The sequence below is a fragment of the Triturus cristatus genome, chromosome 2_1, assembly GCF_964204655.1.
Source record: "Triturus cristatus chromosome 2_1, aTriCri1.1, whole genome shotgun sequence".
Classification (NCBI taxonomy): domain Eukaryota; kingdom Metazoa; phylum Chordata; class Amphibia; order Caudata; family Salamandridae; genus Triturus; species Triturus cristatus.
The window spans coordinates 364,035,372-364,048,588 of NC_140581.1; the positions used below are offsets into that span (position 1 = coordinate 364,035,372).

Genomic DNA, 13,217 nt, shown 5'->3' on the forward strand with positions numbered 1-13,217 from the left:
ACAACCTATCAGATTATACCTCAAACTGCTGGACTCCGAGTCAACTGAGCCAAATCAGCTGTCTACCCACTATGCCCTGATCAACAGCCACGAGACCTAGATCTCTGAGCCACCCACCTCAACTAGCGTGTTCAGGCGACCCGCTACCTGGGGGTTTGTCTCTATCATGACCCACAGGACTTATACTAGGGCAACCTCTGCAAAGCATTGGTGGGAATACGAGCCAAAATACATTTCTGACATCCCCTTCCTCTAGCCCCCATAGGCAAAATCGCCTTGGCGCAGATGGTCATTTTGCCTCGCCTACTATATTAATACAAACCTCCCAGTTAACCCCCCACGCTCCTTTAAGGAACTAGACTCTCTCCTCTGCTCGCTCATCTGGGGAGTGGTGCGCAGATGGGTTGCCTTTGCCAAACTACAACTACCAGTGGATCAAAGAGGCTTGGGCGCCCCCTCCTTTGAGGCATAATTTCTGGCGACACAGCTTCAGTGGCTGTCCTGCTAGGCGATAACATGGATGAAATCAGTACCAAACTCGACCCCTCTCGAAATCCACGATCTGGGGCTTACTCCTACCAAAAGTTCTGCCGACTTCCCCCGGCCCTTGCAGGTGGTGACCGCAAAGATGTGTATAACCAAGATACAGCGCCTCTCCTGGGGGGGCTCCACTATACACCCCAAACTTACCTCTAGTTGGTCTCCAGTGCAAATCTGGCTTCTAAGCGGCTGACGACCTAAGGACTTGAACAGACCACTCAGTAATTGCAATGGGTGGCCTCTTTATAGAAGTCAGTCTCCTCCCCTTTGGCCAACTTGCTGAGGAGAATGACCTCCCGCTAGGTCAGTTACTCATGCACAGACAGCCCAGTCACACGTGCAGCACCCTCTGGGACCTCTCAAAGGGGAGCCTGCCACACATCCAGTACTACAGACCATCCTAACAATGGGAGCCAGCAGTCACCTTATCACCTGGCTGTATAAGGCCATTCACGAATTGACAACCAACTCTCTCACAGCGCTGTGCCAAAGGTGGGAGGACGACTTCAGGAGGGTGCTGCATGGCAAGGAGTGGGACCGAGTACTCAAGTTCCCTAAAAAGGTCACTTTAAAAACACACAATGCTTTATACTTCACAGGGCCTATTTAACTCCAGCTTAGCAACACCATTAGTTCCCTGAGTCGCAGTTCACATGCCTGCGCTGTCGAACTCCTGACGTGAATCTCATGCACATGCTGTGGTCCGGCCCTGCCCTCCAAAGTTATTGGCATACGATCCACACAACCCTGCGTGAGGTTACAGTTACCAGACATTCACACATGGTAAATTTGCTCCCTAGGCATATTCAAGTGCAAATGAACAGAAGGTACGTGGTTGCTTCACGTCCCTGGCCCTTCTGTTAGCCAAATGCACATGCACACTCACACTTCACTGGTGCTACCCCACAGCACCCCCCAGTGGAAACGTGGCATGGAGCAAGGCGCAAATGGGGCTCAGCAGAGGAGTACGCCCTCCGCTATGAGGAGGTACAGTGGCTACAGAAGCAACCTATATCTCCTCAGTGGGCCACACTGTATGCACACTCCCAGCAGGAGGCGGGAAAAGACAACCTAACCCCATGAGCATGCTATGCGCCCCATGCACGTGCTGCAAGCCCCACCCGAAACCGCGATATCCACATCGGCACTGGCCCGCAATATTCCTTTGCTCATCCTCCGAATGCTTGGAACTCTTCCATGCACCCACTCACCAGTCCTCGCCGCAATGCCCACACAGCTCTCTTAAACTAGATAATACATCCAAGCCCTCCCACCCCTCATCCCGATCCTACTGTCATACCGATCCCACTGTCATCCCCAGTTATGCCAGATTGACAATCTACAACCAACCAATCAAGCACAGTGCACACCAGAGACAGTGCAGACTCATAAGCTCATACCCACGCTATGCAGAAGTTTTATATAATCCACTTGCTCAGCACTGCTGCATCCAGTTATGAGTTGTTATAAGTAGTCATAACACACTGTGAAAATCAATAAAAATATATTTTTTTAGATTTACAGCAGATTCATGGATACCATGATGCCCCTCGTCAAAAAAAGGATCAAAATTCCTTTATCGATTGTGGGTAGAGTCTCCCTAATGAAAATGCTCAGGCTGCCTAAACCTCTCCACCTATTCCTGAATATTCTCATTCCCCCACCTGCCCACCCACCACCACAAGGGAATTTTTTGATCAGCTTAGGACACTCATGACTAGACTTGCATGAGCTGGGTGGCAGCCCAGAGTGATATGTGATAAATTGCGATTACCCTATTAGGAGGACATCTTCTCAGCTCCATGTTTTGAGATTTACTTCTTGGTGTCCCAGATTACATTTGCTCACCACTGGTATTGAAGCAGAAAAGGCCTCTGCATGGTAATAGACGAGCAGCCCTGCCCTGAGTGCCCAACTGTACTTATGTCTGGATCCCACATGCTGATTTTTGTTGTCTAAGGCGAACACTGATCATGCATGCTGTGAGAAAGTTGCTCTGTATATACTGTTCCTTAATAGGTACAGGGTGTACAGAGTCCACAGACCCTAAGGGTTTAACAGAGGTTAAAGTTAGATATAACCTTACTCTCCAAAGTGGTAGCCTGGTCGAGCAGTAAGGCCATATCAGAGGACAGTGTAAAGCATTTGTTGTACACACTCAGTCAGCAAATAGTTCAACACACTCAATAACTGAACTCTAGGCCAATGGTTTGTATATAAAAAAAATATATGCTTGTTTTATTTTAGAACCAACACTTGGAATTAAAATATACTTTCTCGACAGGAGATGTTTCATAAAAATACTTTTGGATATGCAATAGACTTTTTAGTAAACAGTTACAAGTAGTTGCAGTAGGCAACTCTATTTCTAAACACAATACATTGAGCTCAATGATAAATTCAAGTTATATGCAACAGATTACTTTTTAGATTACTTTTGTAATTCCAGGCCTGGATCCTAGATCCAGTCCTGGGTCAGTTCTCAGAATCAGCTGTTGAAAGTCGACTTTGGTACTGTAATGATTTTTAACTAATATTTAGCTATTTCCAAATTTAGCACTTAGAAAATATTTCAGAGCAAACAATCAATGGTTCCCTATGGAGGAAAATGTAGGTTACAGTTACAGTAGGTTATCGTTACTTTTGTAATCCAGTACTGGGTGTCTAGACTCAGTACTGGGACCTTTATCCAAAACAGGTAAGTAATTACGTTTTCATATGTTATACGATTTTTGAAGAATATTTAGAAATTGCAGAAATCTACACTTAGAAGAAATTTCACAGAAAAACAGTCAATGGTTTCCTATGGAAGAAAAAGGAGCTAGAGGTACGTATAGTTGTGGGTACTTTTCAGAGTCAGTGCTGGGCACCAAGATCCAGCACTGGGAGCTCACCTAAGAGCAGGTGAGTAAATTCGTTTTTGGTACTCGGCTGATTTTTGGTGAATATTTTGAGTTTTGAAAAGTCCACACTTAGAAGAATTTCCAAGAAAAAGCCAGTCAATGTTACCCTATGAGGAAAATGAAGTTAGCGGTTTAAGGGATAAGTACTCGACTGGCAGAGTTGAAGTTCTGGGCATAGACTCAGGGGTCCCCCAGTGTCAGGTAGGTACAGTTAGTTCACCCTCAGCGGTTTCAGGACGGCCGGGTGCAGAGAGAGTTAGGCCCAATGTTCTCCTATGAGGGATAGGGGGCCTTGGTTGGTGGCTGCTGTCTGTCAAGCCACGCGGCTGTGGGAGCTGGGCTCCTGGTCACTTACTCAGGGCAAGTGGGGAAGTAGGTTAGAGTAGAGTTTTCACTGCCAGGGCCACTCGGGCGGCTGGGTGCAGGGTGCTTTTGAGCCGTCGGGCGCTCAATTGATTTCTATGGGAAATCTCCGGTTTGGAAAAAGGCTGCAGGCTCGGGGACGTGGACTCTTCGGGTGCCACCACCACTTCGAGAGGTAAGTTGGGTAGTTGGAGGATAGGTAGGTACTCCGGGATTGGACACAGAGGGCCGTGGGGTGCCGGGTGCAGGGGTGCCTTTTGGTGTCGGGAAATCTTACCCTCTGTTGATCGCGGTTGGGGTGGCACTCTGTTCTGAGGCTGCAGGCTTCTTCAGGATTGTCGAGGGGGGTCCTTGGGTGCCGGACTCGGGGTCACAGTCGCCGTGGGGGTCGTCCTCATGGGTTTAGTTCACTCCGGCACCGGCCAGGTGTGGCGGGTGCAGAGTGGGCTGGGATCGCGGTTCCGGGCTGCTGCCAGGGGTGAAAGGTAGGTTCTGAGTAGAGCCTCTACTCATGGGAGTCCCAAGGGATCAGAGTTCAAAGGTAGCCAGGTCCTCCGGGGTTTCTGAGGTTGCTGGCCACAAGAAATGCCGGGTTTGGAGCAGGAGCAGGTTCGAGGTCGACAGGCCGGTAGGGCTGGGCCAAAGCAGTTGGTGTCTCCCTCTCCTTCGCAGCTGCAGGGCAGTTCTTCTTTTCTTCTCGCTCTTCTTGTAGTTTCGGAATCTGGAATCTAGGGAAGGAAGGTTCAGGGTGCCCCTAAATACTAGATTTAGGGGCGTTACAGGTAGGTGAAGGCCAGGGACCAATGGGTCCTTGTCCTGGGGTGGGTACACCCCCTATCCTGCCTCTCTCCTGTGGGAGGGGGGCAGTAGCCTAATCCTGATAGGGTAGGGCCTCCCATCTTCAAGATGGCGAGAGCCCGGAGATGTGCTTCACCTCGCCTCCCCCACCTGAGGGGTGGGGTGGGCAGGCTGGCACATCCCCTGTCCTTGTATGGGGTTTCCGGCCAAGCTTCCCGCCAGAGTGGGGGGTTGCAGTGGCCTGGGGAAACTCCTAGAGGCGGCAGGCCTTTGCAGCTTCCCTTTGCTCATCCTGGGGGAGGAGATTTCTCACCTCACCCAGGATGGGCATTGTTGCAGGCCCGGGAGAGCAGGGGCTCTCCCACCCAGGGGTCCAGCAACGTGTCTGCTGTGTGGCAGCCTGGGCAGCCTCAGAGCAGACGTGGATTGTTGGTTAGTTGTAAGGGGGCATCTCTAAGATGCCCTCTGGGGTGCTTGGTACATTAAATCCCACACTGGTATCAGTGTGGGTTTAATGTGCTGAGAAGTTTGATACCAAACTTCCCAGTCTTTAGTGTTGCCATTATGGTGCTGTGGAGCTCGTGTTTGACGAGCTCTCAGCACCATGTACTCTTAAATGGCAGCACTGCACTTACAGTGCCCGGGAATGGACCTGGGTACTGTAGGGGCACAGGGCTCCTGCGCCCACACCATGGACATAAGGCACCCAGCCAGAGGGGTGACTGACATATGCCCTGGCAGTGTGGGTGTTGGGCATGGCACACAGAGATGTGTGCCATGTCGACTCTTCATTTTGTCCTGCACCCAGACACTCAGCCTGCAAAGGCAGTGTGTGTGTGTAAGGGTACAGGGCCCCTAAGGGTGGCACAATGAGTGCTGCAGCCCTTAGGGGTCTTCCCTGGTCACAAGGCCCTGGGTACCTAGGGTACCATTTACCAGGGGCTGACATGTGGCCAGGGTTTGCCAATTTGGAGTTTGTGTGTTTTAAGGAAGGAACATAGGCCCTGGGCACCTGATTGGCAGGAGTCCAGGGTACACTTAGTCAAAGTACATTCAGCAATTTAGCAAAAAGTGGGGGCATACCATGCAAGAAAGAGGGCACTTTCTCACACATGCGTGCCAAGATTGTTCTCGTTGGACCCGGAGGGGTGCCTGTCAGAACCCCTTTCAGAGGTACGCAGGGCTATTGGGCCCAACCCTGGTGGGTGAGGCCTTTTACTCCTGATCTCTCAGGGCCTGGCCTACTATGGGTCCTGAGCAACTGGGCCAAGTAACCCTTCTACACTTGCCTCTCTGTGGTAGCTGTGGCCGAGCAGTCAAGGTTCCTTCGAGGGAAATGTAGATACAGATCAGTGAACACGACTCTTAACTCAAAATGCAAATAGTGCACACAGTAAATCAATGTCCAGTCCAGTACTTGCTTTTCTAAGAAAAGTATTTGATTTCTAACTCTACACATACAAAGAAATAAGACATTCAGAAGCAGTAACACTATCCCTCTTGAGGTCGGGGCACTTTTGTAGTTATATTGTGAGTACCAGTGCCACCCTCCTTCGAATAACTTGTTTGAGGTTATTCCTTATTCCCTGGTGGCTGCATCTAGGGACCACAAACTATTAGGCCATACTCGAGAGTTCCACCTTTGGCTCTTTGGGATGAGTCCAAAAGTGTCTATGGGGTCACAGCACCATTAGCAGCAAGCCCCCAGACCCCAAAGATCCAGTTTCAGTCTTACCCGCTGCAGCAGTATTGCAGTGTTCATTGGTGCAGCGAATGCAGTCTCCCCTGCTGCTCTCAAGTCTGGATCCTTTTAAGTGAACTTGGGCCAATCACGATGGACACGGCAGCACCTGGTAGCGCAGGCTGTTCCTGTCGAGTATTACTGCTGGAGGATTTCCAGTGATAGGAACTGCTCAGTGGACATAAAAGGTAGAGGTGGGAGGAGGGTGTTGGTGTGATCCTCCGGCTAGCGACTGGAGCTCCAACAAGGGTGTGACGTCCTCTGCGCGGTCTTGGCAGACTTCAGGGACTTCATTAGGTCCAGATCACAGCGTGCAGGCTTGACCCCCTGGTCAACCCGAACCCTAAGCCAACATGGTACCTCAAGCCCCTCCTGTTGTACGGGGTTGCAGCAATAATCACGGTCCGGGTGCAGCCTCTCCTTATGCAATGGCCCTCCTGATGGTGGCCCCTCCTGGCATGCAGGGCCACTGATTTCAATAGTCACAAGTTTGGTGCACGTGGCCCAGTCTCAGTTTACCGGTGACCCCCCTCTGTCATACAGGGTCACTGTGGTGCAGCCGTGTGGATTGGTGCTTCCCTCCTAACGCTTCAGATCCTGTGCACAGCCTCATACCTTGCTCAAAGCGTCCTCATGCAGGGCTCTCCACTAGACCTCGCTCCCTCCAATACTCTCCTCTTCCTCACAGGGAAGACTGGTCTTGGCAAGCAGGCAGACAGTGGTGCTCCAGGGCACATGATCTTGGTGTCTTGGGTGATGTGCCCTCACCAGCGGGAGACTAGCAGACCTTTGCCCCCACTAATGGTCACAGGCAGAAGTCCTGCAAATCTTCCCCCTTCTCACACAGCCAGTCTGGAAGCTAGGCAGACAACCTATATTTGGGGACTCCCCTTCTTAGTCCTTTTCCAGATACCAAATGTGATTTAGGGTCTGGGTCTTTGAAATTTTATGTTGGGGTTCTTCATTTGAAGAAGGGACCCCGATTTTCATTATTTCCTCATGAAAAATATCTGTCACAGCAGGGATGAATCCGAAGCTGATTGACTCACAACTTAATTCATGGGAGTGACCAGAGTTTACACCTTGTTAGAAATGGGGGTCTCTAGTTGGCAATGGCTGGCTACTGTTCAAATAGGGACCCTTCTTCCTAAGTCAGAGTAAGCGGGCTACACCCTTTGATAACCCCTGCTCAACCCTGTGGTAACGTAGCACGAGCAGCTAGGCTTATCTCTGAGGCAGTATGTGAAGCATATATGACCTAACACAGTGAGGAACACTACAAAGGGACACCACACAAGTAGTTATAAAACATAAGTATCTTTATATATAGACTTAACACAAGACCAATAACAGTAAAAATCCACAATACTAGAACAATTGGGTTACTCTTGAAATGCTGCAAAAATAGTTCAAAGTGTGCAAAGAGGAGTTCAGTTCAAAACAGTGGTCTCTGCGACCGTTTTACTTACAAAGCACCTGGATTCTGTAGCAAAACAACCAAAATGTCGCTAAGGAGCTGTACCGATGATTTTCCACACGCGAGACCAGCGATGCGTTGAATTGTTGCCGCAAGGGAGGATGATGTGCTGATCTGTGTGCAGGACAAAACGGCAAACTTCTCCACGCTAAGCCGGCGATGCGTTTAAATCCTTACCGCGAGGGAGGATGATGCGCCGAGCCTGTTGCGTGTGCGATCTTGTTGCGATGAAAAGAAATGGCGCTCCGCGAGGGAGCGACGATCCTGATGCGATGAAAATGGCGGACGTCCGGCGTCCACGCTGCGATGTCGTGAAGGGATGATCTCTATGCTATGACCTTTGGTTAGCGAGCACTTGGAGGCCCGCAAACAAGCAATGCAATAATCTTTGGGTTAGCGAGCAGTTGGCAGCCCGCAACCGTGCGATGCAATGATCCGCGGGTTAGCGGGCCTTTGGCAGTCCGCAAACGTGTGATGCAATGATCTCCGGTAGCGAGCACTCAGCGGCAGCAGCGCGATGATTTTTCGTACGCTCTTCAGCTGCGGCAGCTCGCAAACAGGCGTTAGTGACGATTTTCAGCACTCTCTTCTCTGTAGTAGAACTAGAGGCCCTGGAACTCACAGGAGCCTCACCTGCAGATAGAAATCCTCACTGGGAGGAAACAGGAGGCTGGTGGTGGAGTCTGATGTGCTTGAGACTCCAGCAGGAGGCTAGCTCTCTTCTAGCCCTTGGGTGATTGCTGTAGCAAGATAAAATAAAAGTTCCTTCAAAGTCCTTTTCCTCTTCTTCCAAGTCCAGTAGTAACCACTGCAGGCCAATCCAAGAAACAGCGCACAAGGACAGTCCTCTTCTGCAGATTCCTTCAGTTACACAGACAGAGGTTCTTCTTGTTGTCCAGGAGCAATACAAATTCTAGGGGTTTCAGCACAGATATTTATACCCCAAACGTCTTTGTTCTCAGAAGCTACAAGTCACTGAACCCAGCCAGAACCAGTTCTGCCCAGTCCTGGAGCACTTTGTTTACCAGGCTGCATCCTTCCTTTCAGAAAGAGGGGGTCTGCCATCAGACGCACAGTGGGAGGTGGAGCCAGCATTCACCTTGCCAGGCACAGCCCTATTCAGGTCAAGGAGCTACCCCTACTCATACTCCAATGCAGATATCTATATTCAACCCAGGTCTGACTCAGCCTGCCCTGTACCTCCAACACCAGACAGCCAATACACACAACAGCAGAGCACACTGGAAGGCTTAGGCAAGAAAATACCTACTTTATAAAAGTGGTATTTTCAAACACAGAATATAAAAATAAACTTCACTAAAAAATGTATTTTAATATTCTGAGCTAAGGCATACTAAAATCGTTTTTGTACCATGTTCTTTGGGTCAGTTAGGACTATAGAATGTAATAGTCAAACTGCCCCTTCTGGCCTATGGAGAACAGGTAGCCTTACAGTAGTGAAAAACGAAATTGGGGGTAATTCACTACCAGGACATGCTACACATATCAGAGCAGGTCCTACCTTAAACATACAATGCACCCTACCATAGGGGTGGCTTACATGATACCAAGGGAAGGTTCAGGGGCTGGGAAGTGGGTGCACTTAACAGCCAGGATGGCAGTTCTGGACTGCATGCAGACTCTGCAGCGGCAGGTCTGAGACACACTTTACAAGCTGCTTCTGTGGGTGGCGCAAAGCTGCGCTGCAGGCCCACCACCAGCATTTGGTTTACCAGCCATGGGCACACACAGGCCACGCTACTAGGGACTAACAGGCAAACCAAATAAGCCAAACCGGGATATACCAATTCACATGTCATCTTTACACAGGGAGCATTCGCGCTGTGGCACTAAATGGCAGTGGCACAGCGCCCAGAGCATTTAACACCAGCAAAAACAGAGGAGACCACAGCGAAAAATGGAAGGGACACCCACGCCAATGAAGCCAGGTCTAACACACCTGGATGTCCAGCACAGTGATTTGTGCAGCACAATGTGAATCCCAGGCTCCCAGTCCTACTCTGATTCCCTAATCAGCCCATTCTCCATTCCTGAGATGTGTCCAGGACCTTTCCTTATGATCTGTCACTGACTCATAGAGCAACCTCTAGAAGTTCAAAGGGCTGTCCCTCCCCTCCAGTGCATGCCCCTCCCAGCTCACAGGGAGCCAGCAATCCACAACCTGGATTCCTCTCCTCCTCCTGTTTTCACCAGGCCGGTTTAGGTGTCCCAAAATGGAACCCAGGGTCCTCTACGTAATGTACCATTGCAGGTACACTCACTCAATGTACATTCACAGCACACTTCAAGTCCAGCACTGTTACCTCTATGCATTGTACCATTCCATCTACATAAGCATTCAGCCCCAGCACACTATCCAGCACTGAAGATTTTTTATGTGTTACCAGTGTGTGCTATTTATCAACGCACGCTGCCTGCACTTGCGCTGCGCAGATTTGAGATGCTTCGCCCTTGCGTCAGTGTTTGAAGTTGTGGTTGCTGAGAAAACACTATCTGTTTTTAGTCACCTGAAAGATTTGGGAGGCCACCGCTTGTAAGGAAAAAAACAAGCATTTGCAATGCAATAGGTCTCGCATTTGCGAGACTATTGAGCTGTTGGCATTCTAAATGGAAATGCCTTTTATTTGTGTTTTAAAAACCTGTAAACGGTACTAAAACACGCACTTTGTACTTGGTCGTTGCTTATGAGAAGTAGGTCTGGCAGTAACTGCGCCTCTCTTACTGCCTGCCTTGCTTCTCGTAAGAAAGGACTATAAGTACAAAGTGGGTGTTTACGCACCACTTGCAGGTTTAAAAAATATATCAATGAAAAGCATTGTCATTTACATTACCAATAGCTCAAACTCTCGCAAATGCGAGACCTATAGCATTGCAAATGTTTGTTCATTGATGTATGCGCTACACCACTGAACATTCTGCTAGAGACAGTGCAGCGTTTTACACACATGCTTAGTCCACATGATCACCTGGAGCACACAATGCGCTTTATAGAACAGGCAGGTGCCTGAGGTACTTTTGAGACAAGATCACACAAAGATTAGATTACAGCGGTGCTGAGGGCAATTCGAGGTGAGGATTAAAGTCTCCAGGTTCACCTAATAGCAAGGTATCCTCCGGTCCATTTTCAGGCATGGACTATTGTTTATGAAACGAAGGAAAGGGAACAAAAAACACTGTTCTGCAAGATAATCAGAAGGTGATTTAATTTATTGATTTTCCTTTTTTTTCCTTCCACTGCAGTGCCGATGAACTCCTTCTCACAGAAATGACTTTTAATGGGCTTTTTAATGACTTGACTGCTGAACAATCAACGGCCTTGCTGTGTTGCTTCGTGTTCCAGGAAAATGTGAGTCTTTCCAGAATTTATTTGAACTGTAATGCACTGGTGTTGTCAACTAATTAGGCCTCTGAATGTCGGTGAACTCACTGGTACTATGTAGCACTATTTGACAACTTTGGAAATGTGAGACTAAACTAGAAGTAACATACATAATCTGGGTACATAAGGCACCTGCGAAATGGATTTCAGACTATTCAGGCTTAAATGGGCACAATGACTAATAGGTACAACAAGCCACAGTCAGCCCATGCTTTGCTGAGGGCTACATTCAGGAAATGTAGCCTCCTTCTGACAGACCTTCTGTGTTTATCGAGAACTCTACTCCTGAGAGCCTGGTAGTGCAGGCTTATTTCTGTAAGTTTGGTAGGAAAAATATTAATAATAGGTACTCCTTCCCACATCTTTATTTGTACGTTGGGCACCAGACAGTATATGGTAAAGTTTTTGTAGCACAATCTTCCCACAGGCCCCAAGCTACACAAGACTGCTTCATGGTAGATCCACAAGGCTCCTTGGTTCATCACATCATAGCCCGTATAAATACATTGCTGCAATGTAGTTTTGTTATTTTACTTGCTCCCAGTGGATGCCGGGTTGAGTCTATGGACATCTTATTTGGTTGACAAATTGTAATTGAATTTGCTATCTAAATCTTAAAGATGTAATTTGTATACTCCGCTTTGATTTCAAATGTTGTTCATTGATCCCTACAGCGAATGTCTCCGTTCTTTGAGCAGGGCTCATGGTTGTGCCATGTAGCTTTAAGCTCTGGTGCACCTTAACATACTTAAGGAGGGGAGGTTGGGAGGCTTCCAAATCCATTTTTACTGAGAGGAGATGTCAAGAGATGCACAGGAGGTAGTTTACATCCTCTCATAGAGGTCATAAGAAAATTGACTCTTAAGGAGGATTTAGACTCCTCTTCGTGTGAACTGATTCCTGTTCTGGAGAAGTAAAAGTAGAGGTCCGAGATGAGTTTCCCTTAACTTGGAGCAGCACATGCTCAGGTAGAAGCTTTTTGGAAGCTATGTTGGTGGTTTTCACTAGGCGGGAGCCCTCTGATCAGCTCTTTGCAGCCACTGTAGCTGTGTTGGGTGAAATCCATATGAAATTGCTTGCTTTTACTAATGTTAGAAAGTGCCTCTTTTGACATGATTAGCCCCCACTTTTTGCCTGGTTGTGATGTGGTTTGGATTTTAGTGTACAGGGTCCCTGCCAACCAGGTCCCCTGTGCCAGTGCTTCTTACCTAAAACATACCCACAGTTGGTACTTCTGCCCCCTGTAAGTCCCTAGTAAATGATACCCGGAGTACCTAGGGCCTGGGAGCTAAAGAGGATACCCTTGGACCCCCTTAATAGGACCATGCCACTGCTCTTGCAGCCCCTTATGAGGTGAACAAATAGTAAACATGGCACCCAGCCTGGCTGCCATGCCAGCCAGCACTGCCTGTAGGTATAGGTAAGTCACCCCTCTAGCAGGTCTTACAGTCCTAAGGCAGAGTGCACTATACCCCAGGTTAGGGCATATCTGCATGAATAGATATGCCCCTACAATACTTAAGTCAATACTTGAATATTGTAAGTGCCAGGGAAGCCATGAGGAGTACATGGGCTGGAAACTTGGCAACTCGAGTTCCACAACACCATGATGGCTTCACTGAATCCAGGAGTGTTTGGTGCCAAACAACTCATTGTAATGAAACCATGCTGATGCCAGTGTGGGATTTATTACACCATGTTCACCTTAAGAGTTGCCCCCATGAAAACCTACCTACCCTGGTGTGGGCACTCACTGTCTTTAGGTCAGACGCAGGCATGAATCTCGACCCCAGGGTGGAGAGCCTCTGCTTTCTGAGACTAGAAACAATGCATATCCTTGGCAGAAGTGTCACATCTCCTTCCCCAGGATGGGCCAGTCCTCGAATGGAGAAGCTTCAAAGTCCTGCCGCCTTTGTAATTCGACCCTCAGCCTCTGCTGCTAGCAGCAGATGGCAGCCCCCGTTTACATTACCGCTTTGGGTGGGAAAGCTGGCG

The 13,217-nt window shown here is 48.8% G+C and overlaps 1 protein-coding gene across 1 annotated transcript in view; it reads left to right on the plus strand.

Moving 5' to 3' along the window:
* The window catches only part of MTREX (Mtr4 exosome RNA helicase), a 780,177-nt gene that overhangs the window by 701,210 nt on the left and 65,750 nt on the right, over positions 1-13,217 (plus strand). Inside the window, exon 23 of the mRNA XM_085631304.1 lies at positions 11,084-11,189. Coding sequence (XP_085487430.1) covers positions 11,084-11,189 — 106 coding nt within the window. The remainder of the gene's footprint in view (positions 1-11,083; positions 11,190-13,217) is intronic.